Source organism: Trichosurus vulpecula, chromosome 3 (genome assembly GCF_011100635.1).
Source record: "Trichosurus vulpecula isolate mTriVul1 chromosome 3, mTriVul1.pri, whole genome shotgun sequence".
Taxonomy (NCBI): domain Eukaryota; kingdom Metazoa; phylum Chordata; class Mammalia; order Diprotodontia; family Phalangeridae; genus Trichosurus; species Trichosurus vulpecula.
Window position 1 is genome coordinate 96,081,924 of NC_050575.1, and position 24,891 is coordinate 96,106,814.

Below are 24,891 nucleotides of genomic sequence, written 5' to 3' on the forward strand. Positions count from 1 at the left end.
AATTGAAATAGCTCCAAGGAATCCACTCCAAATGTTCACAAGGACTATTATGTTCCACCTGTGGTACAGCATTCCAAGCTTGTATTGGTCTGATCAGCCAAAGTCGGGCACACTGAAACTTGACTCTAGCATAGTGATATCATTTTGGTCGTCTTCAGAGAACGAAGGACGACAACCAACCAACCAAAGTACTTAATACTTTAGCTTTGTCATCTAGTGGCAAACATTGAAAAAACTACTGAAAACAATAGAAAGTTGTTTACTAAAATTTTTATGAAGAGGGTTCTGGTTACTGACTGACTCTGTGGATGAAACCCATTATCTATTTAATGTGAGTACAAGGCCAGAAATGTAGTTATGGAGTTTTCAGGTTTTTGCTGAAAGCAGTAATTTCCTGAAACAGGAAACATTTGCATATGTTGTTGTTACCATTATCTTCTGTTTGTGCATATGATCTTATTTGATCATCATGACCCTCTGTAGTAGAAAAATTGCAAAAGGGGCAACAATATTGGTATAATGTTTGAAGAATACTTTCTCTGGGGTCAGTCACATTCACCTTTGATAGTTTGCTACCTGTATGAGCATGGCCAAGTTGCATCATCTCTTTAGGTTTCATTTTCCTTATGGGAAAATGGGAAGGTTAAAATAAATGGCCTTTTAGGTGCCTTCAGGCTCCAAATTTAAGATCCTAAATAGTTTATTTTGCTGTGGTAAGTAGTTAGAGGAATTGAGAAACATTAGTCTAAAAGCTTTTACTTTTCTGAAAGCTTAGTGTTATTTTCTTTAAAAAACAAAAAACCCCAAAAAGCTGGCACCCTACTTAGGTTAAAAAAGCAAATCCACAGAACTAATGGACACCACCACAGGTCTTTAAATGAAATGGTCCTCACTCTTAGATTGCCCACCCCTCCTAAGAAAGGGTGGGTGGGGTGGGGTGGTAGGAAATTCCTAGTTTAGTTTTCTCAACTCTTTTCCTGGGCTACTTTTGGTCATTGGAGCAGCTAGGTGGTGCACCGACTCTGGAGTCTGGAGGACCTGAGTTCAAATGCGGCCTCAGACACTTGACACGTACTGTGTGACCTTGGACAAGTCACTTAACCCCAATTGCCCTGCCTTCCCCCCTCTAAAAAAAAGAAGAAAAGAATTATGCCTCCTTGAGTTTTTTTGTTTTTATTCTTTCTATTTACCTTATTGTTGTCATTGTGTATATTGTTTTCCTTCTGCTTTGCTTTCACTTTGCTTCTTGTAAGTTCATATATAAATCTTTCCATTCTTACCTGAATACTTCATGTTCATCCTTTATTATGGCTTGCTGATATTTTATTAGGCAGGTAGGTGGTGCAGTGGATAGTAACAGGCCTTACTTAAGTCAGGAAGACTCATCTTTCTGAGTTCACATCTGGCCCCAGACACTACTAGCAGTGTGACCCTGGACAAGTCATTCACCATGTTTGCCTCAGTTTCCTCATCTATAAAATGAGCTGGAGAAGGAAATGGCGAACCATTCCAGTATCTTTGCCAAGAAAATCCCAAATTGGGTCACTAACAGTTGGATACAATTCAAAACTAGCTGAAGAAGAACAACATTCATTTCTTAGGGCACAATAGTATTTCATTCCATTCATATATCATAATTTGTTCAGCCATCTCCTAATTGTCTTAAACAGATGAGTCAAACATGTAGTCCCAGCTATAACACTCCCAAGTATACCCTGACCAAATAAAAATGTAATTGGGAAAATTTAACAAAATAACTTTACATTTTCAAAATAAGTCATTATACAGCCCAACAGATCCTTATATATGGATTGGTAGCTCTCATTTTTGTTTAAGTTTGACACCACTGGTCTAAGAGGCAATTTAGGACACTTCCTTAAGTTCTGTATTTGTTCCCCCTTCTCTACACCCCCCAACCCCCTTCCCCTATTCAGGGCCTGGAAGTATGTTTTCTTTGTGATTTAATCTCTTTTGTTTGTGATTATCCTACCTCTTTAAGCCCTTATCGCTTCTTATGCCCACCTCTTTACCTGTTTGGTGCCTTTTTTATAACCTAGTTGAGGATGAGGGAATAGAAAGAGGAGGAGGAAATGGGGATGGAAAAAATGTATTATCTGTAACCCTTTCTTGGTTTGTTTCGGTTAATAGTAAAGTTCATCAGCCTCCAGCTCCCCACCCCTCCCTTCATATTTGTGTCTTCTCACACACTTGAGTTATGAGAGTATATATAGCTCTATTACAATGCCTGAATAAATTTATCTTTTGAAATTTTTCTGAACTCTTGCGTTTGTACTTCACATTTCTGCTTAGCACTAGTCTTTTCATCAGAAATGCTTGAAAGTCTTTTAATCTATTAAAGGCCTGTTTTTATTTTTGTTTTTCCCTGGAGGATCATACTCACCTTTGCAAGATCAGTTATTCTTAGTTGTAAATTTTTCTTTTACTTTTTGGGATGTTGTATTCCAAGATTTTCTCTCATTTGTTGTGGAAGCTGCCAGATGTTAAAAGATTGTCACAGTAGATCCTTGGCACGAGAACTGCTTCTTTTGGCATGCTTAGATTATTTTTCCTTTGATATGGGGGTCAAAATTCTGGCCTTGGCATTCTTAAGGACTTTTTCCAGTGGGGTTCAAGTGTTGAGGCTTTTTTTTTAAATGAATCATAGTTTTCAGGATGTTTTAAATTCTCTTGACCTATTTTCTAGGTCAGTAGTTTTTGATAATCAGATGTTTTAGATTTTTTTTTTTCAATCTTTTATTTTGTTTTAATATTTCTTGCTATCTCATGGAGTCATTGATTTCTCTTTGGTATATTCTTGTTTTCAGTGGGCATAGTTTATTACTTTTTCTTTTAAGTAAGTTTTATATTCTTCTAATTCTTTCCTTTAGAGTGTTAATTCATTTTTTATTCCTTCTAGGTATTCAGCTAATCTTGGAAAATCCAATTTTTCCTTTCAGTCTCTAATTGAAGTTGTGGAATTACTCTCATTTTTGTGAGGTTTACTTATCTCTCCAGTTTTAGTTCCTGAATTAGGAACTAAATTCCCAATTTAGGAAGCAGAAAAAGGGGATGTGAAGGACAGAGTCAGGATTAGACTCTGCTCCCTACTTCCCTTTTGGTTTGGCGTGCCTAGCTTAGTTTTACATTGGGTCCTAGAGGGTTTTGCATTAACTTCCACTTTCTCAGGATCAGACCTTCACCTCCTGGGATCAGATCTCCTGTATTTTTGAGGTCCAGAGCTCTGCATCCTCAGAGCCCTCTCTGGTGTCTTGGTCAGAAGGTTAGATACCTTAGAGTTAGAGCCTTTGTTCCTGGGGTGGGAGCTATGGTGCCATTTTGGTAAGTAACACAAATTTTGTTATGTTCCTGCCCACAACTTCACAGGATTCCTAAGTTCATACTGGGGCTTTGTCAGGGGAGACCCTGACTCTCAACCTGCCTCTAAATATATAGACTTTCATGTTGTATCCTATCTCTTGTTGTTCTGGGCTTGCTTTGCTAGAGCAGCGCTCTTTCCTGTTGCCCATAAATTTCTGGCTGTCCTTTTGACAAATTTTTGGGTAGATACACTTACTTTAGTTTATCACTGTAATTCTTAGTCATTAATGAGTTTCACATACCTTATAGTTTTGCTTCTTTTTCAGGAAGCCGTCTTGGCAGGTATTTCTTTCCCATGGCTTCTCAGAACATATCCTCTGTTACTTTCAAGTTCATATCTTGTATTTCCTGAGTGTACATGAAACAGTTTTCCCTCATTATCTTTTGTTGTTCCCATCTTCTCAAATAGCCTTCCCCTGCCAGATCTAGCTATTGGCAGTAGGAATGGAAAGGAGAAAAGATGCATAGACATTAAATATGACTTGTGCAAAACAATAGTAGATAGTTTGGGTTGGAGATGAAGTGATAGTTTAATTAGGAGAATTTTACAGTAATGATGGAAATGTGGGTCTTGTGGTCAGGGTAACTGCTTCATAAATGGCACAGGTCTTTATTGGATAAAAGGGCTGAATGAGAGGAAGGGACTCCTTTGGTTACCTTTAATAATGAATGACCTTTATTGCCTTACCTTGTATTCCCCTTTTACATTTTCTACACTCCAGAAAACTGAACTATTCTTGGGCCTTTCTTGTCTAGACTTTGAGTCTTCACATTGTTGCTCATAGTTTGCCTTCTTTCTGGAAATACCTACCAGCATCGTTTCCCAGCTCTCTTTTTCTTTCAGTAGCCCATGGATTTGAAGAATGACCCAAACTTCAAGAAGTAGGTTTCATGCTACACAAGCATGCCACTGTCTAAGGACACAGGACTGGGTATCAGACTTTGTACAGGAACAGGAAATAGAACAGAGGTTTAGTTTGGAGGACTGAATCCAAGCTAACACAGAGATATTTGGTAGAGCACGAGGAAGATGCTTTTAAATGTTTTTGCATGTAGTCCTGTAGTCTGGCCAGGGTTGCCTTCTAACTCTCCTTGTTAATAGTTATACTAATAAGCAATTATGAGACAAATTAGTTAGTTACGAAACAACCAACTTTCTCTGAATATTGTGGCCTTTTATGGAGTTTTTCAAAACCTGTCAAACTGTCCAGTGATGACTAGGTTATGGAAATCAGGTGACCTAGCAAATTAGAAAGAATAAAGGGAGGACCTGGAACTGGCAGGTGAAGGTGTACAAGTCACTTAAGACTCCATTTACTTAACTATAAAAATGAGACTGATAATATTTATATTACCTAGCTCATAGGATTTTATATTGCCACCATCAGCAATTGGGCCCTTGCCTTACCTACCCCAAGAAGTGCTCTTCTGATCTAAGCTCCATAGCTCTCTTAGTATTCTTAGTTATTTAATATAACTTATCATTTTCATTAACTGATGAGAAGAGAAAGCTGAACATTTATTTTCTGGTTTTCTAAATTTAGTATCATAAGTACTTATCTGGATTCAGTATTAGTTTAAATATAAGCAATACTTTTTTCTTAAATTTGACTGTTACAAAACACTGGTATTTATGGTTTATAATTGGTATTATCTGACATCGTATATCCCCATCAATTAGCTTTAAAAGACAAAAACAAAAAACCTTTTCTTGATGTTATTTATTTTGATTTCGTTATTTTGATTTCTTGAACACTTTCTGGGATTGTCTTGGGTCCAACTCAAAGGATTGAACCCCACCTTTTGCAAAGAAAAACCGTTAAGCAAAAGCAACCAGTGAAATGATCCCATGTGACTATGTATGCAACATTCTGCTCTGGTGATTTGAAGCATTCTTTCATGAGGTTGTAAATACTTTACAGTGCTTTTGATAACTCTTTGATCGTATCATTTGACCACTTATTTTGGGGGGAATAGCTATTAGTCTTACATATTTATTAATTATTTGTACATCTTATCAAACTCTTAGAGAAATTTGATACAAAGGTGTTTTTCTCCAATCCAGCTTCTTTCTTTCTTATCCTAGGCACATCAACTTTGTGCAGAAGCTTTTCAATTTCTTGCAAAGTTATCTATTTTATGTAGTTGTCTCTACCCCTTAATTTTAAGAAAATATCTCCTATCTATATCTCTGAATTGGACATGATCTATTTTTCTTTTTGTGTGTGTGTGTAGTATGGTCTTTCTAATATCATTTGTCTGTTTAGGATACATTGTGGTATATGGTATAAGGTAATGTGGTATAAGCCTAATTTTTGTCATACTTCTTTCTAGTTTTCCTAATTTCTATTAAGTGAAGAATTCTTTCCAAAGTAATTTATGTTTTTAGGTCATTAAGTTTATTGTTTCTGTTTCTCCCTTGCCTAGCCTGCTCCATTGATCTACTTCCATTTTTTTAACCAAGATACAGGTGCTCTTAATGATTGCTGCTTTATAGTATAGTTTGAGGTCTAGAAGTGTTATTCTTCCTTCATCATTTCATGAATTCCCTTGATATTCTGCATCTTTTATTTTTCCAAATGAATTTTGTTATTTTGTTAAAGTTATGTAAAAGTACATCCCATTGATAGTTTGCTATCAGATTAAAACTGTAAATTAACTTTAGTAGCATTGTTATAATTGGTATTATCTGACATCGTATATCCCCATCAATTAGCTTTAAAAGATAAAAACAACCTTTTCTTGATGTTATTTATTTTGATTTCATTATCACTTCTTGGCACTATACTGCATCTATTTTCACATGGTCATCTATATTTTGCAGTTTTTTAAGTCTTTTCTCAGCTTTCAACTATCTCTAAAAGAATGGTTTTATATATTACTGATAGTTAATGCAAAGGGGGTGTGTGTGTGTTGTTTGGCTACTATTAAATTTCTCTTCATTGATTTTTTTTTTCTTGGAGAAGCTTCTTAACTTTCTCTCATAAGATATGAATGTTCCTGTCATCCCATAGCTCTTCTAACATTGACTTCCCTTTTATTATTAATTTTTTCCCATTTGTAATTTTCCTATCAATGATGTGGAACACAACCCTACTTTAAGGGGTCGAGTAGTTAACCTTGGACACTTTCATCTCTAAATCTCTGATCCTGAGTTGTCTGTATTGGAATTTGTGATCACTTTTACCCCCAGTTTGGATAAAAATCTCTCCTGCCAAACCCCACCCCCATAATTATGAAAGAAATCTTTTTCTCCTTTGTTTGTTTTGTGGTATGAGCTTTATATTCTTAAGGAATATTCATTTGGCACTTGTGGTATGTTATATAAAATATTGGTTTACTTTGTAATTGTTAAACTGCAGTTTTCTAGCTACTCTTGTCAGATAGGTACTCCTCCAATAATTTATGTTCTTGGCCATTATTTTTGGTTTTTGCTTCTTATCTAATCTGTCACACTGATTTACCTTTCTTTTAAAAAAAAATCAGTACCCAATAGTTTCAATGATATCTTCTTCATAATTTAGTTTGGGATCTGGTAACTAACCCTTTCATTCCTAAATAATGAAAGAATTCGACAGAAACACTCTATATCAGAAATGTGGTTTGATGCCCAAACTAGCAAGAAAACAAGATCCTAAAGCCAATTTGACAGAAGAATATTGATGAAAAATTCTTGCAGTGCAATAGCAATTTGCTCAGAAAATAATTCATTTTGACTGAGTTTGGGTTCGTTATGGGAATGCAAAGGTGCCTCAGCATTAGGAAATAGCCCAATTAATCCTAAAAACAAAGAAACAACAAAAGCCATATAAAGAAACTCAAGCAGATTGCCCAGATGATGCTGTGTAATTGAATGTGCTTCCTATTGTCTCATAGTAGGTATATCATGGACTAGAATTTGGAATGCTGGGTACAGAATTGAATAGGAAGGAAGAGAAAGTTTTATTACATTCAGGAAATTATGCAGTACATTTAATAAGCATTTTAATATTTTTTTAATATTACTGCTCTTTTGATGTACTTTGATTCATGGCCTTATTTCACCACTGTCTCAGAAGACTCAAAATTGTGGGTTACCCAAAGGGTTCTTGATGTAATATATGTCATGCAAATAAGCTGGAACAATATGATCAATAAGATGAAATTGTAAAAAAAACACATTACTCCTGATACGGATCATCAGAAAAGGATATCATATCACCCAGCAAGAGTTAGAGATAGTAGATGGACAGCCTGAGTGTTTAATTCATATCCATGGAATATGGAATGTCCAGATGAGGAACATCAAGCATTTTTGGCAGTCTGATGGTCTAAGAACATTAAAATCACTTATGAATCTGTGCTAGCAGAGGAAGTACATATGCACATGCATCTGGATTCTTTTATTATAGGAAATATTTTCTCTTGAGTTGGTAGATTTGTGTGGGTGTGTGTGGATCAATATCTGAAATTGGAAACCCAAGGACCTTATTTCATTATTTCATTGTGGCATAATGCTACCACTGTCTGTTGTGCTGGCTTTCAAGTAACAAGCTAGTATATGATGGTTGTGAAGGAGAAAGCCTGTTGATCTCAGCGTCTTGCTTATTTGTATATAGGCATTCATTTGAAAATAGCAGACATAACAATAATAACAGTAACTTACTTTAATATCTCACTTCGGGATTTATAAAGTATTTTAAATACCTTATTTTACCTGGAACTATAACAGGCCACTTCTCCCAATGAACTATAAGCCCAAATGAATGTTCCACCTTACAGTTACAGAACTATCAGCTTATACTGTGCACAGACACTTACGCAAGTGCTAAGAGACATAAAATTTTTAGAATTTTACATGCCTCTTATTAATAGTTAATTCCTTTTTGATAGATTTGTAAGGCATGGTCCTGCTTTGAGTTTTTTACTACATAATTTAATTTACTGAATTGGGACTTAGCCTGCTTCCACTCAGTTATTTCTCTTCTTTATTAGGGCCCAGAGTTTATTGTTGGACCATACAGATTAAATTAGTTCAGCTCCTTCATTTTATTTATGAGGAAACTGAGGCCCAGAGAAATTCAATGTATTGCCCATGATCACTTATATAATAATTACCTCAGAAGTCAGTTATTTTAAACCTGGTAATGCTACCATTATCTCTATCCACTCATCAACTGCTAGTTCAGCCTTTCATTAGTAAAGTAAATTCCTCTGTTTATAACAAATTCTCCCGCATTGTAAAACTCAGAATGATGTTTATCTTGCTCCTACACAGTGTTATAATACTGGTCACTTGGAGAATGATATTTCTGGATCATGTACAACGCTCACATCTTTGGAGTTTGGTGAAGGTAAGTGCTCTAGACACAGAAGGGGAGAAGTACTTGAGATATTGATGTTTCATGTGGTACCTTTTTTTCTTTACAGTAGTCTTCCTTGTGGGGATATGTTAGAATGTCTAGAATTACTCAAGTTTACATAGAAAGAAACAGCTAACCATGAAATGAGCTTTCCATAATCCTGCCTTTTTACATGATTCTTTCATGATATCCTTCAAATAGTGCTTTTTAATAAATAGGGATTGAGAATTTTGGTTAAAATACCCAAAGTATGATATTTGGTATAGTTTGAGGTACATATCCATGAAGGAGTACGTATGGTCCTGTTGCATGTGAACCTAGTTAGTATATCAGCTCCTTCTTTTCAGTCTCATCAGTAAACAGTTATAAAGCCTTTCCTGAAGAGAGATGAAGTGAAGATAGACTCAGGTCTCCTTCCTGGTCATCTCTGAACGTACCTTCTCTCCTGCCAACCCCCCTTAACCCCATCCTTAGTCACATAGTTGGCTATCCATTCTTTTTCAGAAGAGACTAGCGTATAGATATTGCATGTGCAGAGTTGAATAGCTTTGGTTGCTGGCAAAAGTTCTTGAAACCAAATTGTGTAGAGAGTAGAATGTTGACAGTTTCGTTTTTTGGCTGATTAAAAATACTGAGAAGGAGCCTTGGAGTCAGGAAGAACAGAGGTGAACTTCTGCCATATGGATATAGAAAACATTTATGAAGTACATCTTATGTGCTAAGTATATGTATCTGCCACAAGTTTGTGCAATCACAGCAAGTCACTTAATCTTTCAGTGTTCTGTCCAGTGTCTGGAATTTTTAAGTTACAGTGCTGTTGCTGATCTGAATTGGCAGGGACAGTTTCTACATTTAGCCCCCACACATGAAATCATAGGTTTAAACCCCCCCAAAAGAGGAAAAGCTGACTATGGTGATGTGTGGTCAGACATGGTTGTTTCTTTAACTGACTTAGCTAATATTTACTTTTTTTGTGGTGTGGCTTCTGTTGCTATAGAATTATATAGCCTAGAACTATTCACTGTTAGAAATGGGAAGGACTTTAGAAGTCAGCTAGTATACTGTGTTGTCCAATATGGCATTACCACCCTTTGTCCAGCCTCTGTTGGAATGCTCTCGGTGGATTGTCCATTTCTCCTTTTTGGAACAGCTCTTTGTAAGAAGTTTTTCCCCACATGGGGAGAAAATCTACTATCTTCCTGCAGTTTCTACCTGTCATTCTTTCTAGGGTCAAGCAGAATAATTCTAATTTCTCTTTTCTTCATGTCAGCTACTTCATCTCCTCTTCATGTAACAAGGTTTTGACTCACTACACCACACCCCCTTCTCTTCATATGCTCCACCTTGTCAGGATCCTTTGTAAAATATGATGCCCAGAACTGAACCTTACTGCAGCTGTGATCTGTTTAGAAACATTTACCAAGGGATTCCAACCTTTGTTTATACACTACTTCTGTTAATGCAACACGAGATCGTGTTAACTTCTTCATTGCTCCTATTTCACACTCTTAACTCTTATTGAGCTTTAGATTCCACTAAATTAAAAAAAAAATTTTCAAATGAACTGTCTTAAATGTCTTATCCATTCTATACTTATATGATAATTTTTTTAAAAAAATCAAAGTGGCCATTAAGTCTTACCTTGTTAAGAGTTAGGCCATTGTTCTTACTTTGCAAAATTCTTTTATACCTTGATTATACTAAATCAGTATGCTTATCGTTTTCAATTTTCATTGGTATGCCATCTGTATATCTTCATTCAAGTCATTGAAAAAATGTTGATTATAACATATCCAACGATAAGAGTCCTGCTGCTCTGTTTCAGGGAACTTCTTCCACATTAATGCGCATTGATTAATCATCAGTCTTTAGATCTGCTTCCAACCAGTGGTACCTTTATCTAGCTTGTGCTCTCTTCATCTTCATAAGCATATTTTGAGATACTTTGTTTTCGTAACTCCTTGAAATCTGGGACTACCCAGTGATATTGCAGTGGTGTTAACGTTTTCACGGCTTACCTGTCAACGTGTAAAGTTGAAACCATAATTTTTCAAGACAAGGGTCCTTTTCTCTAAGCATTTTGAAAATATTTTATATAAAATTTCAAGCCTTGTACATTCTAAAAGAAGCTACAAAAAGAAACATAGCTAAATATAGGTTTTCTGTTTTTAACCAAAATCTTCTTTTTTATTTCTGTTAGACCTTTTTAGTTTTGTTTAGTGCCCTTAAAAAGAGTCTAAAGAATCATAGAAACACAAAATTGAAATCATCTGTTTTCAGATCAGTCTGAATAGGAATTTCTTCCATAACATTCAAAACAAATGGTTATATATCCTCTGTTTGAAAACTTTTCTTTACTCATCCCTGAATTTTGAATTGTATTTTATTTTGAATTACATTTTAACTTTTCCCTCTTTAATTACCTGAGAGATTAGGAATGAGCCTCTCTGGAGGGTATTCTCTCCTTTTTTATGATCTCAGAGATCTGATGATGGCACTTTGAGTTTTACTAGCTAAAGGATAGGATATTTAATTTTCTTAATGAATGGCAGCATTTAAACAATTTAGTATTTAACTAATATTCCATGTTCCTCATTAGTCACCTAAAGAAGGCATGAAATAAACGTGTTAACACATTTCAGTTGTGATCCTTATTAACTGTGTTCAAGGAAAATGTCAAAGAGCAGTATATTTGATTTTATTTGTCCATTAGTACAATGCAGTGTGACTTCTTACCTGAGAAAGGAGGTAACAGTTTCTTCTGTTTCTTTTCCTTGTTACAGGTACAAACAAGGTCTTTGAAAAACAAAGGAAGCGAAAGAGACAGAGACATGTTCCTGCACATTGCAAGAAAGTGAGAAATGAAGACTCTTCACGGGAAGCTCAAAACTCTGAGGTACACCTGGGTTCTAGGCTATGTCTCTTCCAAATGGAACTCCGCCCCGTTACCAATCACTTCTCTTTTCTCTAGTTTCCTTTAGCAGTATTAATCGAAAGAAGCAGCCATGTAAAATATAGAATACATTTGCATGAATAATGTCACAGGATGGCACATGTGGGCATAATCATTTCATCATTATGTGCTTTAGGTGTTAGGATTAATTATGCAGCAAAATTATCAATATTCAGCAAAAAAGTTTTAATAAAATTTCATTTTAGATATACATATATTCTTGAGTGGATTCATACTTACTCCACTTGTAATCTCCTTATTGAAAACAGTTCAGCCTCCTTAAAACCATCACATGCTATTTTTCTAACAGTATTTTTAAACCCTCAAAGAATAGTATTAGTTTGGGAGAAAAACTACACCTGAGTTTAAAATCAAAGTCCTTTCATTTACATTGCATCAAAGTAATTTTGATGCTTTTAGGACTTTTTGGTTTTCAGAGAGTCCTGGGACTGTTCAGGTCCATACCAACCAACTTTCACAGAAGGACCGTTTCTTTCCAGGACAAAAAGAACGAAATGCCCAAATGGTGCATTTTTTTAGAAAAAGCAACTTGGAAGGAGAAATAAATAATCAAATGAACTTAAGAATGTTTTCTCTCCCTTAGTGAAACCTTAAAATGGAACAGCTCAAAAAGTTCCAGTGGAACAGCCTCAGAGCAGTTAGTGCCAGGGCATGAGGCGCTCACTACCTGCCCAATCACAGCAGGGTTAGAACTAACATTGCATGCAGTCCGCCCGCGTGATTGGCTGAACATCTGTAAGTGCTTATGGTTAGACAAATAGCAGCCCAGTGGGGAGGGGGTGGTCAGATGGAAGAGATACCAATGATCCAAGTGTGCTGGGCTTTTTTTTTTTTCTTTCAAGGGAGAACCAATTACTCCTGGGACCACTGCAAGCCCCAAAGATGCCATAGAAGAGAGTGTGGAACATGATCATGGAATGCCTGTATCTAAAAAGATGCAGGCTGAACGTGGTGGAGGAGCAGCTCTCAAGGAAAATGTTTGCCAGGTAGAAGTCTTTAGTGTACTAAATGTGATCTTACTGAGAATATGCCCTTAAGACTCCCTTGGGGCCACTAGGTGGTGCAGTAAGTAGCACACCAGCCCTGGAGTCAGGAGGACCTGAGTTCAAATTGGGCCTCAGACATTATTTGCAAACTCCTTGCTGGCAGGACCTGCTTTATGAGCATTACTTTGGCAGTCCAGTGTCTGTACTGGAAGTTAAATGCATACTTTTGTCTCTTCTTTTTGTAATCTTGATCACTTCTTTAAATATTCTAACTCTAAGGTACAAAAAGATGCAGTAAAAATTACCAGATGAACTAATGTTGTTAGTGGTCCATATTCAAAAGATTTTATTAGGAGTGTCCTTTAGTTATATGTTTTTATGAGATCTAGACTAGTCAGGTTTGGTAAGACATCCCTGGAGAATTGACCACCAGACAAAGTTTTTGGACACAACATATTATGAAAGCATTTTCTAAGATGTGGAGAATCTATAATATGCATCAGTAAAGGATACAATTACACAGACAAAATATCAGATTGTTGAAGTCTTGGAACAACTTTCATTAACCTGCTTCTAATGCTTCGTGACATGCAGGCTGTGTAAGATTCTTTAAGGCTATCTTACATGGCCTACTAAGTTGAACAGGGTTTCAAGTATTAACCCATAGTTCAACTATTGTTTAACACAGCTAAAAATCAGAGTTTTTCTGTACATGCTTGGCTACAAGGTAGTAAATTTTTTGGTCACACCAACTCAAGAAACTCTCTCTTAAGACTTGGAAGTGATTGCAGTCTCATCAGCATAAGAGGAATATTATTCTGATAAAATCATGGCTCCTTAAACTGTTTCTCACTAATCTTTACTCAGCTTGTTCTGATGTCTTATGGTGGCATGGGAACTCTTTTAGGCAAACTTAGTAGAGTACAACCTCTCAGGTTCTCCTCCCTGAGAGGATATTTTATCACATTCCTTATCAGAATTTATCATATTCACATTCCTTATCAGAATTTATCTACAAACCTAATTACAGACTGTGTGTCTTTTATCTGAGACCTATGTAAGTAAAGAGAAACATGACTGGCAGGGTAGCCAGCTGGTGATAAATTTTTGGACCACAACAACTGATGAAACAATTGACTAAGTTTTGGGAGGAATTGAAATATATATTACTGATAGTAAAGCCCAGAAGTAACAGTATCTCTCACTGATGATCATTTGTCAGGTTATAACTATAAATACTGTTCAGTTTGTCTAAGTTTTTCTATAGATGATTATGTTTCCCCCCTAAACAGAACTGTGAGAAAGTGGGAGAGTTGTTGCTGTGTGAGGCGCAGTGTTGTGGCGCCTTCCACCTGGAGTGTATTGGCCTGACAGAGATGCCAAAAGGCAAATTTATCTGCAAGGAATGTCGAACAGGTATATTGTACACAGAAAATGCTTGCCTCTGTTATTGTGGATTTTCGAAGTCCAGTTCTCTGGGGTTTCTTTTCAGTGGACTATTCCAGATATTTTAATATAATATCATGTGATTTGGGGCTTCATAGGAAATGTTGATAGCCACACTAAAATCATGGAAAAGTAGACTGTCAGAAATACGAGGGACAATTGAGAAATCTTATGCTACCTCCTGACTTTTATTAGACAAATGTAGACCACTACACTATTGTAAGTATAAACATACTTTTCTTTCAAAATTGGCCTTCGAGAATACCTAAAATGGGTCTGTATTCTCTAGTTTTTTTCAATATATGACTGATTCATTGATTCAAAGAGGGCTTATTTAGCAGGGTCAGTGTGGAAGTCAGTCTGTATCCAGATTAATACAATATCATTGGAATTTCAAAGTAATAGAGGTCCAGATTATTGGCCATAAAGCTAGATAGCAATTTGTCTTACAGTTGAAGCTCTCTAAGGATGGATATTGCAATATCATCCACATTTCACAAGTAGTTTTTGAGCTGCTTAACACTGTCACAATATGTGTGACAGCTGGTACAGTCCCAGAGGAAAATACCAAGTTTAGAAAAGGCATGGTATTTTATTTTGTTCACTCTTTTTAAAATGACAAGGGTATGAACAGTTCAAATTAGAAAGATTTTATTTTTCATAATTCTATAAAATTAAAAGTGAGATTCCCATAATATAAATAACTAAAGGCCTAACACATTTCAAGTTACTTACCAAAGACAAATTCCAAGGTCTCCATGTTACGATGGCTATTTTGTCTATTTACTTTCACTTGGTTTTCATTCTAAGCTTAATAACCATCAGCAGATACAAACATTTAAAAATCAAATATAAAACCACAGCTTCTAAATGAAAGCCAGTGTAGTACACTGGATAGAACTTTTTTTCCAAAGCCTGTAAAGATCTAGGTTCAAATCCTCCACTTCCCCCAACATCTGTTAGCTTTGTGACTGTCATTTCTGAGTCTCATTTTCCTCATCTATAAAATAGGGGATAATAACACATATAATATCTATCTCAAAGTTGTTATAAGGATCAAAACATACTAAGTAAAGTCAACTGTTATTTTTTTATAAACATAAAGTTATAAATTCATACATTCACCATAGCAAAGAAATAACAAATTTGTGTTTCCTCGTCCTCTTTTAATCTTCCTTATGGCATGAGGGTGTGAGGTAGATTTTTGTTTCTGTTTTACTATTAAATATCTTTTGTTCTATCATAAATTGTTCTGCCCTCTTAACTGTGCCACACGTATGTACCGTTGTGATTTGGGTGTGTTCCACATTTTATATGTTCTTCATATACTTTTCTTACCTACTTCACAGCCTTGCTATGAGGAAAAACACTTTTTGAAACTTCATGCACTATGTGAATGTGTGCTCCTGTATGCCATTTCATATGGTCTAAGGTATTCTGTTACTGGTGTACTAGAATCTATTTAGGTATTTTCCAATTATTGAACACATTTATTTTTTCTAATTATTTTGCTATTATAAAGCTATAAATAATTGTGATATAGATACCTTCTATATTCTCATTACTGACTTTTGCTTGCCAGTTCTTATTTGCTCTGCTTTGCTGCCCACCTAGCTTTTCTCTTTAACTGTTGTTTCCTAGGAATTCACACCTGCTTTGTGTGTAAAACCAGTGGAGAAGATGTTAAAAGGTGTTTACTGCCTCTTTGTGGAAAGTTTTACCATGAAGCCTGTATACAGAAATATCCACCAACTGTCCTACAGAACAAGGGTTTTCGGTGCTCTCTTCACATGTGTATAACCTGTCATGCTGCTAATCCAGCCAGTCTTTCTGCATCTAAAGGTACATTGACCCTGTGTCACTTTTATTTGCTGAGACACAGATGAAAGGAAATTCTGATTGTCCTTTTCTTTGACTGGACATAAATGCATCCCTTAATCTAGAATCAGTCTCTTTGATTGTCACATCCACATTTAGGTATTTCAATTGTTCACACATGAGATAGTTTTATAAGTAAAGCCATTGCAGATTTGCTTTTTTTGTTTTTTGAAGAGGGAAGACGAAAGTTTTATAATTTAAGCAAAGAATTGAATGGTAGATGAACTCAAATCTGTTGCTTTGTTAACATAAGATCATTACGTCCCATAAAAATGTGCCTGTTTTTTAAAAGATTTTTAATAAATCTGTAAACTGATGTGTGACATTTTATATTTTTTCTGTCATTCAAATGACTATCCACATACCTGATGTGGGAGAGTGGGGTAGTAATGAGGGCTAAATTGTGGCCTAAACAAAATGATTCTGCACTCCTGCCTTGTGTTAGTTGTTCCTTAATATGTTATATGAGTCTGCTGTCAGCCCAGAGCACCATGAAGTTGCTGAAAAAACATTGTGAATAATTTTTATCTTATTGCTGTTACTTAGTTCTCTCATCTTGTTGCCTGGGTCGTTTTCTTAAGTATGATATGATGACATTATAGACTGGGCTTGGTATATATCATGTTACGAGTCACATCAAACTTGAGTGAAGCAGATATGAGGCATTCGGCAAACCACATGCCCTTTGTGTAAAATACACAAAGATTATTCTAGTGACAGAGGTTCTCTCTTAGTTTAGACTGTTACGTCACTGGTCCAAGTATATTTACAGTTACTTTCTCTGCTGAGCAAAGACAAGTCATATTTAAGGAGTTTAATATTAAGTAACCCCGTGGAATTTTCCACAGGAAAAAAGTAAGGATGATTTTCTGAAACTGTTTAGAAATGTTGCAGAACCTTTTCATGGTGGTTTCTTGATGTTATAATTCTTTCAGGTTACCAGATTGACCTTTTAGGAAAGAAGCCTGTTCATCTGTGTACTTGATTCAAGTGTCATTATGCATTTTACTCTTGTGTTCTTGTACTGCTAGGTCGCCTAATGCGCTGTGTCCGGTGTCCTGTGGCTTACCATGCCAATGACTTCTGTCTGGCTGCAGGGTCAAAGGTCCTTGCATCAAATAGCATCATCTGTCCTAATCATTTTGCCCCTCGGAGGGGTTGCAGGAATCATGAACATGTTAATGTTAGCTGGTGTTTTGTATGCTCAGAAGGTAAGGCCTGATAATGTTGTAAATTATATTTTTATTCCACATGTAAGTATGGCTGATAGTTGCCAGTCACAAAATCCTAATGAATTTTTGAGTTTTCAAGGGAAGAAAATGAGAGTAAGTGGGAAGGGGAAGCATGCTAACGTAGGACATGGGTTTTCAATCTCAGTTTAGTTAGCTGGGTCCATAGAAACCCTTAAGAGCAGAGTACATTTGGCTAGGTTATTTTCCGGCATCATATGAGTTCAGAAAAGCCCCCAGAAACCTCCCTCTTCATCTGTTCTTGTAACCTACACTACAGTAGCTGCTGAATAGCTATAATGAAGCTAATGCACTGGCTGCAGAGAAGCCCTCAGGTCTGTCCCTGCTGTTGCTGGCACTGTGTAAAAACGTTTGGTGCTTCACAGTGAGTTTCACAATTCAGTGACATAGGAAGGAGAACAAAATGCACTTCTGTAGTTTGTGGTAAGATTGGCTATTTGGGTCCCAGAGTTTATTCAGCATTCACTTGAAAAAATATTTTCAGAAACATTTTTAGAATTATTGAGGGCAGACTTTCCTTCACTGCTTCTTCCTGTTCTCTTTTTCTTTCCTTCAGAGTTTTTCTTTTGTAAAATCCTTTTCCCCAGGTTAATACCATCCAGGCAGAATGCCTTTGAATCCTGTTAGTGTCATAGAAGGATTCTTCTCTGGCTTTTCCCTTTTTTGACCTCTAAATAAGAGGTATATTAATGGATAAGGAAAAAAGGAATCCAGTGAAAACAGACCATGTTATTGTCTTTTAAAATGTCACAATAGAAGTTCTATATTCATAGTATACAAAAAGAAGTCACGTAATTACAGGAGGTAATGAATTGAGGAAATATCTGTTTAAGAAATATGCAAAATGAGATCTTAGTGCTCAAGAAAAAGGGAAGCTACTTACAATGAATCTTTATGGCTGTGTTGAAGCTGCTGGTTTATATGCCCCCATTTTCAAGAACCTCAGGTGTTCAAAGAGTTTAGGAAAGTTAAAGTGTTCCATTCAGGGATTTGGCTCAGAATGTGTCTTTTATCTGTTTATGGAAAGCAGATTTTAATACCAGTACTGAAAACATGCAGTGTTTAAACAGAGCTGTGCATATATCAATAGATGAGAAATGGAGATTGTATTTAGTTGCATTTTTTGCTCAGTATAGACAAGTGTTACTGGTTTGAAAGGTTAAATTTCGGCATTCGTTAGTTTGTGTATATCACTTAAAATTCCAAAGGTGCAAGAAAAGTATTATAGAAGTTAATCAACAACCAGTTATTAATAACCACCTACTTATATGTGCCAGCCACTGTGCTAAGTGCTAGGGATATGAAGGAAGGCAAAAGACATAGTTCTTGCCAGTCTCAAGGAGGTCACAGTCTAACAGGGAGAGACAGGGTACAAACAGCTATGTACAAACAAGATACAGGCAGGATAGATTGAAAATAGTCAGCAGAACAAAAACACTGGCATTAATGGCAAATCAGGGAAGGCTCTTTTCATAGAAGGTGGGATTTGAATTATATCTTGGACTTGAAAGCTGTGAAGGCCAGGAGACAGTTCTGAAGAGGGAGAGAGTTTCAGGCATCAGGGACATCCAGAGTTTAGACAGGTAGGAGGGGGCTAGGATAATGAAGGGCTTTGAATGCCAAAAAGAAGAATTTGTATTTGATCTTGGAGGCAGTAGGAGCCACTGTAGTTTATTTGTTGACATGATCAGACCTGGGCTTTAGGAAAATCACTTTGGTGGTTGAATGGAGGATGGATTGGAGTGGGGAGAGACTTGAGCCAGGCATGAAATGATGAGGACCTGCACTTAGAGTAGTAGTAATATCAGAGGAGAGAAAGGGACATATTGCAAAGGTGAAATTGACAGACCTTCTCAACAGAATGGCTAAAGGGAGGTAAGAGGAGAGATAGTAAGGATTTGAGGATGACATCTGGTTTGTAAGCCTGAGGGACTGGGAGGGATGGTGTCACCCTCACCGTTAAATAGGGAAGGTGGAGGAGAAGGATTTTGAGGGTAAGATGAGTTCAGCTTTGGACATGTTGAATGTTGTTTAAGATGTCTCCTGGACATCCAGTTTGAGATGTCTAAAAGGCAGTTGGAGATAAAACATTGGAAGTAAAGCAGAATGGTTAGGGAAGGATAGGTATATTTAAGAATCATCAACATAGAGAGGGTAATTAAATCCATGGGAATTGATGAGATCACCAAGTAAAGTAGTATAGAGAAAGAATGGCATAGAGCCTAGGACAGAGCCTTGTGGGACAACTTTTCTGATTAGGATCCAGCAAAGGAGACAGAGAAGGAATGGTTTGATAGGTAGGAGGACAGTCAGAAGATAGTGATGTCCCAAAAACCTAGAGAGAAGAAAATATCAAGGAGAAAAGAATGGTTAGCAGTATCAAAGACTGCAAAGAGGTCAAGGAGAATAAGGATTGAAAAAAGGCCATTGGATTTGGAAATTAAGAGATAGTTGGTAATTTTGGAGAGAGCAGTTTTGATGGAATGATAAGATGGGAAGCCAGACTGTAAGGGGTTAAAAAGAGAATAAGAAAGGATAAAATGGAGGCACCATTTTTACAGTTCTTTTTGAGGAGTTTAGCTACAAAGGGCAGAAGAGATACAGGATAATGGTGGGGATGAAAGGATCAAGTGAAGATTTTTTGAGGATGGAGGAGAGATGGACATGTATGTTGGCAGTAGGGAAGGAGCCAGTAGAGAAGGAATGAAAATAAGTCAAAGAGTGAGAATGACAGAGGAGATGATCTTTGGGAGGAGACAGGATGGAATGGGATCACTTTAGAAGGTAGAAGGTAGTGGGGAGTAAGGCCTTCATCACGTGAGCCAGGTTCTCAGCTATGACAGTGGAAGGGAGGATCTAGGAGGGACAAAGTTTTGGGGAGAGCCATTGTGGAGAGTGGGGTAATAAGTTGATAACAGAGATATCATAGAGGGCCCAGTTGAGGCTGTACAACATCATTTTGTAGTGGCCCCAGTTAGAACTGTTATATAATTTTCTCCATCTTAGTTTAACTGCACATGTAGGAGTGGAGGCAACTGATGGTGTGAGTGAACCAAGGCTGAGGCTTGGCAGGACACAAATTGGTGATATGGTAAAGGGGCTAGGGTTTCAAGCAAGGGGGACAGTGTGGAATTGAACTGATTCGCTAAGGATTCAAGATGGGGAAGGGAGGAGAGAGAGTTCAGGGGAGATGGCCTGGGAGAGAATTGAGGGTTCAGGGGTTAGAGGTCAGTTTGAATGAAGAGTAGGGAAATAAAGTTTTATAAGGGAACACAGAGGGAGAGGTAATAATCCAATAGATTATAGTCAGATAAGGGAGTTGCAGAATTCTTGAACATAGAAGTGGTATATTTGTGGATGATGGCAAGATAAGGGGTATGACCATCTTTGGTGATGAGGTGGGGTAGAGGACTGGGCCGTGTAACTATGAAGAACTGAGCTGTGAGGTTGTTTTTAAGGAAGAGCCAGTACATAGAGATAAGTCCCACGTGTGACTATTCCTTTCAAAACACAGATGGTGACTAGGGACTTTGTGAAATTAATATCTCCATCTGTGTTCTAGTAAGGAGTACAGCACTGAAAATCCAACCTTAGTTCCTTTTTTGCTTTCACAAAAACTCGGGAGTTAAAATCACCTTCTTTTAGAAGGTTTTTTTCATCTGTAAAATAAGAGAGTTCAGAATAAGCTCTTCTGGTTTTGTTTTTTAGATTTTTTAATTAACAAGAGACTCTTTTCTCTTCCCCTCCTGATTGAAAAACAAAGAAAGAAAAACCAAACTTGGTATCATATGTATTGTGAAGCAAAACAAATACTTGTATTGGACATGCCAAAAAAAATCTATGATGGAATGTGTACCTGAATCTGTGACCTCTTATCAGAAGTTAGGTAACATGATTTAGATATTCTCAGCAATCAAGTTGATCGTTGTAATCTTTTCTTTAAACTTTAAAATTACACAATCATTTGAACCTTGCGTATCCCAGGTACCAACAATAATCATTACGTTTTAAATATTAATCTATCAGCATATTAAGAGTTCTGGTATAGCTTGAATTGTCAGGAAGGTTTTTCCTGATATCAAGCCTAAATTTGCCTTTAAAATTATTACCCACTGATCCTAGTCCTGACCTCTGAGGCAAAGTAGAATAAGTGTGATTCTATTCTATATAGTACCATAGATCCTAGAGCTTGTTAAATGACGTTTCATCCTCCCCTCTCATTTTATGTATTAGGCAATCCAACCACTGCCCAGGGAGGATGTGAGGTGCAGAATCAGAATTCTCAGACTGAGGTTCTCAAGATTCCAGATGTATTGTTCTTTCCATAGCAAGATAGCTATCATGGCTTCCCTAGGTCTTCTCTTTCGCTGGCTAAAGATTCTCTGTTCCTTTAACCTATTGCTATTCAGCATTCAAACTCTCACCTGGCGAAGGAAGTGTCAGGGCAAAGATTTGATCCCAGGATACCATCTGTCCCTACAGGTCTGACATAGATTATTAGAGCTCAGAGGGATTTTGGAGATTATCTAGTCCTTTGTCCTTTATTCTTCATTTTATGAAAGACAAAGCCTGAGGCCTAGAGCTATTAAGTGGCTTGGCTCCATTTGTGCATTTTAAAGTCAGAGTCAAGATTCAAATCCAAGTTCACTAACCCCAAATTTCAGTCTCTTTACAATATACTGTGCTGTCTCAATCAGTGATTTCTTCAGTAGACCTAACTTTTCTCCTGAATATTCCAAGACAAACCAAAAGCATAGCATTATTAAAAAATCATTTTTTTTCTAGAGAACAATATGATTCTTGATGTGAGGTTATTGTTAGAACATGACTAAAGTCAGGATTAAGAAGAACAGTATAATCCTGTGTTCCCAAACTATGATGTAGTAGAACGAAGAAACCTTTGGATTTAAAAAGCCTGAATTTGAATCCCAGGTAACTGTTTGCCGTTGCACAAAATCCCTAGGCTTCAGTTTTGTTCTGTTGTATAATAAGTGGGGTGGACAGGGTATTTTCAGAAGACCCTTCTACCTCTGAAATCCTGTAGGCCTATGTCTCTCTCATACCGAAGTGCCCTCACACCACCTGGCACATAGTAAATAAGTTTTTTTTCTTAAACTGAGGGGAATTGCACAACACTAACAAGGCCAGCAACTGTTAACAGTAGCTGTACATCGGTGGAGAGATTCCTGATTAACACTAGTGAGAGTTTTACAACTATTATAATTTGATGATACCTTGATGATTTAATGTGTTACATTAGAAAAAATCACTGGACAAGAAATTCAAAATACTTTGATTCTAGTTCAGTTCTATCGAGAAGTAATTATGTATGGTCAATCATAGGACCTCAGTTTCCTCACCTATAAAACGAAAGGAATGGACTAAATTGTCTACTATATCCTTTTTGTTTTTATTCCAATATGGCCTTTGAGGTACAGGTAGATTATTTATTAAAAATTAGAGAATCTCAGATTTGGAAAGAAGAAGATATAGTTCAGCTTGTACCTCATCAGGAATACCTTCTTTAGCATTACCAACAACTTGTTATTCATTTAACCACCTGTGAAGAACAGCTCTCTTCTTTCTGAGGCAGCCTACTCTGTTTTTCTACATCCCTAATAAAAAGGTTTTCCTTGCTTTCAGCTAAAATGTGCTTCTCATTTTCCTAGGTCCATCTTGTTACCAGCTCACCACCTGCCCTTTCTGACATGGACAGATAATTGGCTTAAATGAGAATTGTCAGTTTTCACAGGTCTAAATGCTGTGGTTATTGAGACTTTTTGTCAAACTGCCTTTTCTTGGGGATCATTTTAAAAGCCTAACACAACCTTACTCAAATACAGCATTGAAACTGAATCACCATAACCTTTATATCTGAGAATGCATGATAAAAGAATTTCTAGATTAGGGATGAGAAATTTTGCTTTTTAGTCAGACTATGCAAATAACTATGACTTTGGAAAATCACATTTATTTAGATGGAGCAAACTTCATTCATTCAAGATTTAGCCACATAGAATACCATATTCCCCCAACAGCGTCAGTGCTGGATATACGTGATTTTATACTATTAGGTAACTGCATGCCTTTCCCTGTGCTAAGTATTATGGTACAGAAATAAGGACATGTTTTTTGCCCTTATGTCTTAACAAGGTTCATAGAATCTCAGTGTTGAAAGGTATCTCAGAAGTTATCTAGTCCCATGCCTAACCCTCCCATCTTCTTGAAGCTTTTGAGCAATGGGGAAATTAACTACCTCAGGTGACATTGCATTTTGGATAGCTCCTATCGAACAGTAGATTTTATTGTATTGAGTCTAAATCTGCCTCTATAATTTCAACATGTTGCTTCTAGTTGTTCCTGTTAGGCAAGCATAAAGAATCTAACCCTTCTTCAAAGGACTGCCTTTTACATATTCCTCATTCATCATGTTTTCCTCATCTTTTTTTTTCTTTTAAATAATCAAAAGTAACACATGGCAGTAAAATAGAATAAAATAATAAGAGAGCCTTCAGTCATAGCCTCACTCTAAGGGCTTCAGGAGCAAAGAGGTAGGAGCATTTTTCACCTTTGTATGTTTTCTTCTTTGCACATTTCTGAATCTCCAAAGGGAAGACTTAGTAAAAAGATTTACCAGTAACATGACATGGCTATAAATGATAAAATGCTAAGTTGAGTATACAGAATTATTTCATCTAGAGCTGGAACAGACTTTAGAAATCATATGCCAGAGGTCATTAATTAAGCCTCCCTATCTTTTGCTCTACCTCTCTTGCCTCACCTTACCCACAAAGGAGCTGTTCTACTTTTTTTTCTTATTTTTCCATTAACCCTGACAACCAGGCCAAAAATGTAAAGATTGTCTTGGTCTCTTCCCTAGCACCTCTGCATTCACTTAATCATCATGTATCCAATAATTCTTCCTTCTTAACTTCTTCAGCGATATTTTCTTTATGAGTTCCTCTGCTTCTAACCAAGTATTACATCCTAATTCTGTGTCTTTGTTTGTGCTGCTTATATGAGGCTGCATGGGGTAGAGAACACTGGACTCCCATCTTGTCCCATATCTTCCTCCTCTTAAAGTGACTGACCCACTTCTGCCTATGAATATCCTACAAAATTCTCAGAGCCTGGCTTAGAAATTACTCTGGTCTTCCTTGCTGTCAAAATTCCTCAAGAACTTCACTGTGCTTAGTTTGAATCCATCTAACAGTTTCTTAAATGCCTGTGATTTCTAAAGTACGGTGCTAGAAACTTAAAAAGTGGTACCTAAATGGAAGATAGGGCACAGGGCACAAGTCCTTATTACATAAAAGACCTCACACTCAGGAAATAGTACCAACTGTATAGATTCACTTGCCAATTTGTGTGGTAGAGACTGAAAGGTTAGAGCTTCATAGAGCAGGAAGAGACTTTTTAAAGACTGTTTAGCCCATTCCCTTTCTTTTACAGATGAGGAAACTTAACGCACACAAAAAAAAGTGAAGTTATTTGCCTAAAGTTATATAGCTAGGTAGTGGCTAACCTGGGATCTGAACCTTGGTCTTCAAAACCTAGTTACTTAATTCAATCCAACACATAAATCTTAGTCATCTGCTATGTGCTAAACGCTATGCAAGTATGAAAGATACAGAAAC

At 36.7% G+C, this 24,891-nt stretch overlaps 1 protein-coding gene across 6 annotated transcripts in view; it reads left to right on the forward strand.

Moving 5' to 3' along the window:
• NSD1 (nuclear receptor binding SET domain protein 1) overlaps positions 1 to 24,891 on the forward strand; it is a 141,896-nt gene that overhangs the window by 84,644 nt on the left and 32,361 nt on the right. For all 6 annotated transcript variants that reach the window (XM_036750749.1, XM_036750744.1, XM_036750747.1 and 3 more), the window contains 6 exons: positions 8,636 to 8,711; positions 11,504 to 11,616; positions 12,537 to 12,680; positions 13,973 to 14,096; positions 15,768 to 15,968; positions 17,036 to 17,215. In XM_036750749.1, the coding sequence (XP_036606644.1) occupies positions 8,636 to 8,711; positions 11,504 to 11,616; positions 12,537 to 12,680; positions 13,973 to 14,096; positions 15,768 to 15,968; positions 17,036 to 17,215 (838 nt within the window). The remainder of the gene's footprint in view (positions 1 to 8,635; positions 8,712 to 11,503; positions 11,617 to 12,536; positions 12,681 to 13,972; positions 14,097 to 15,767; positions 15,969 to 17,035; positions 17,216 to 24,891) is intronic.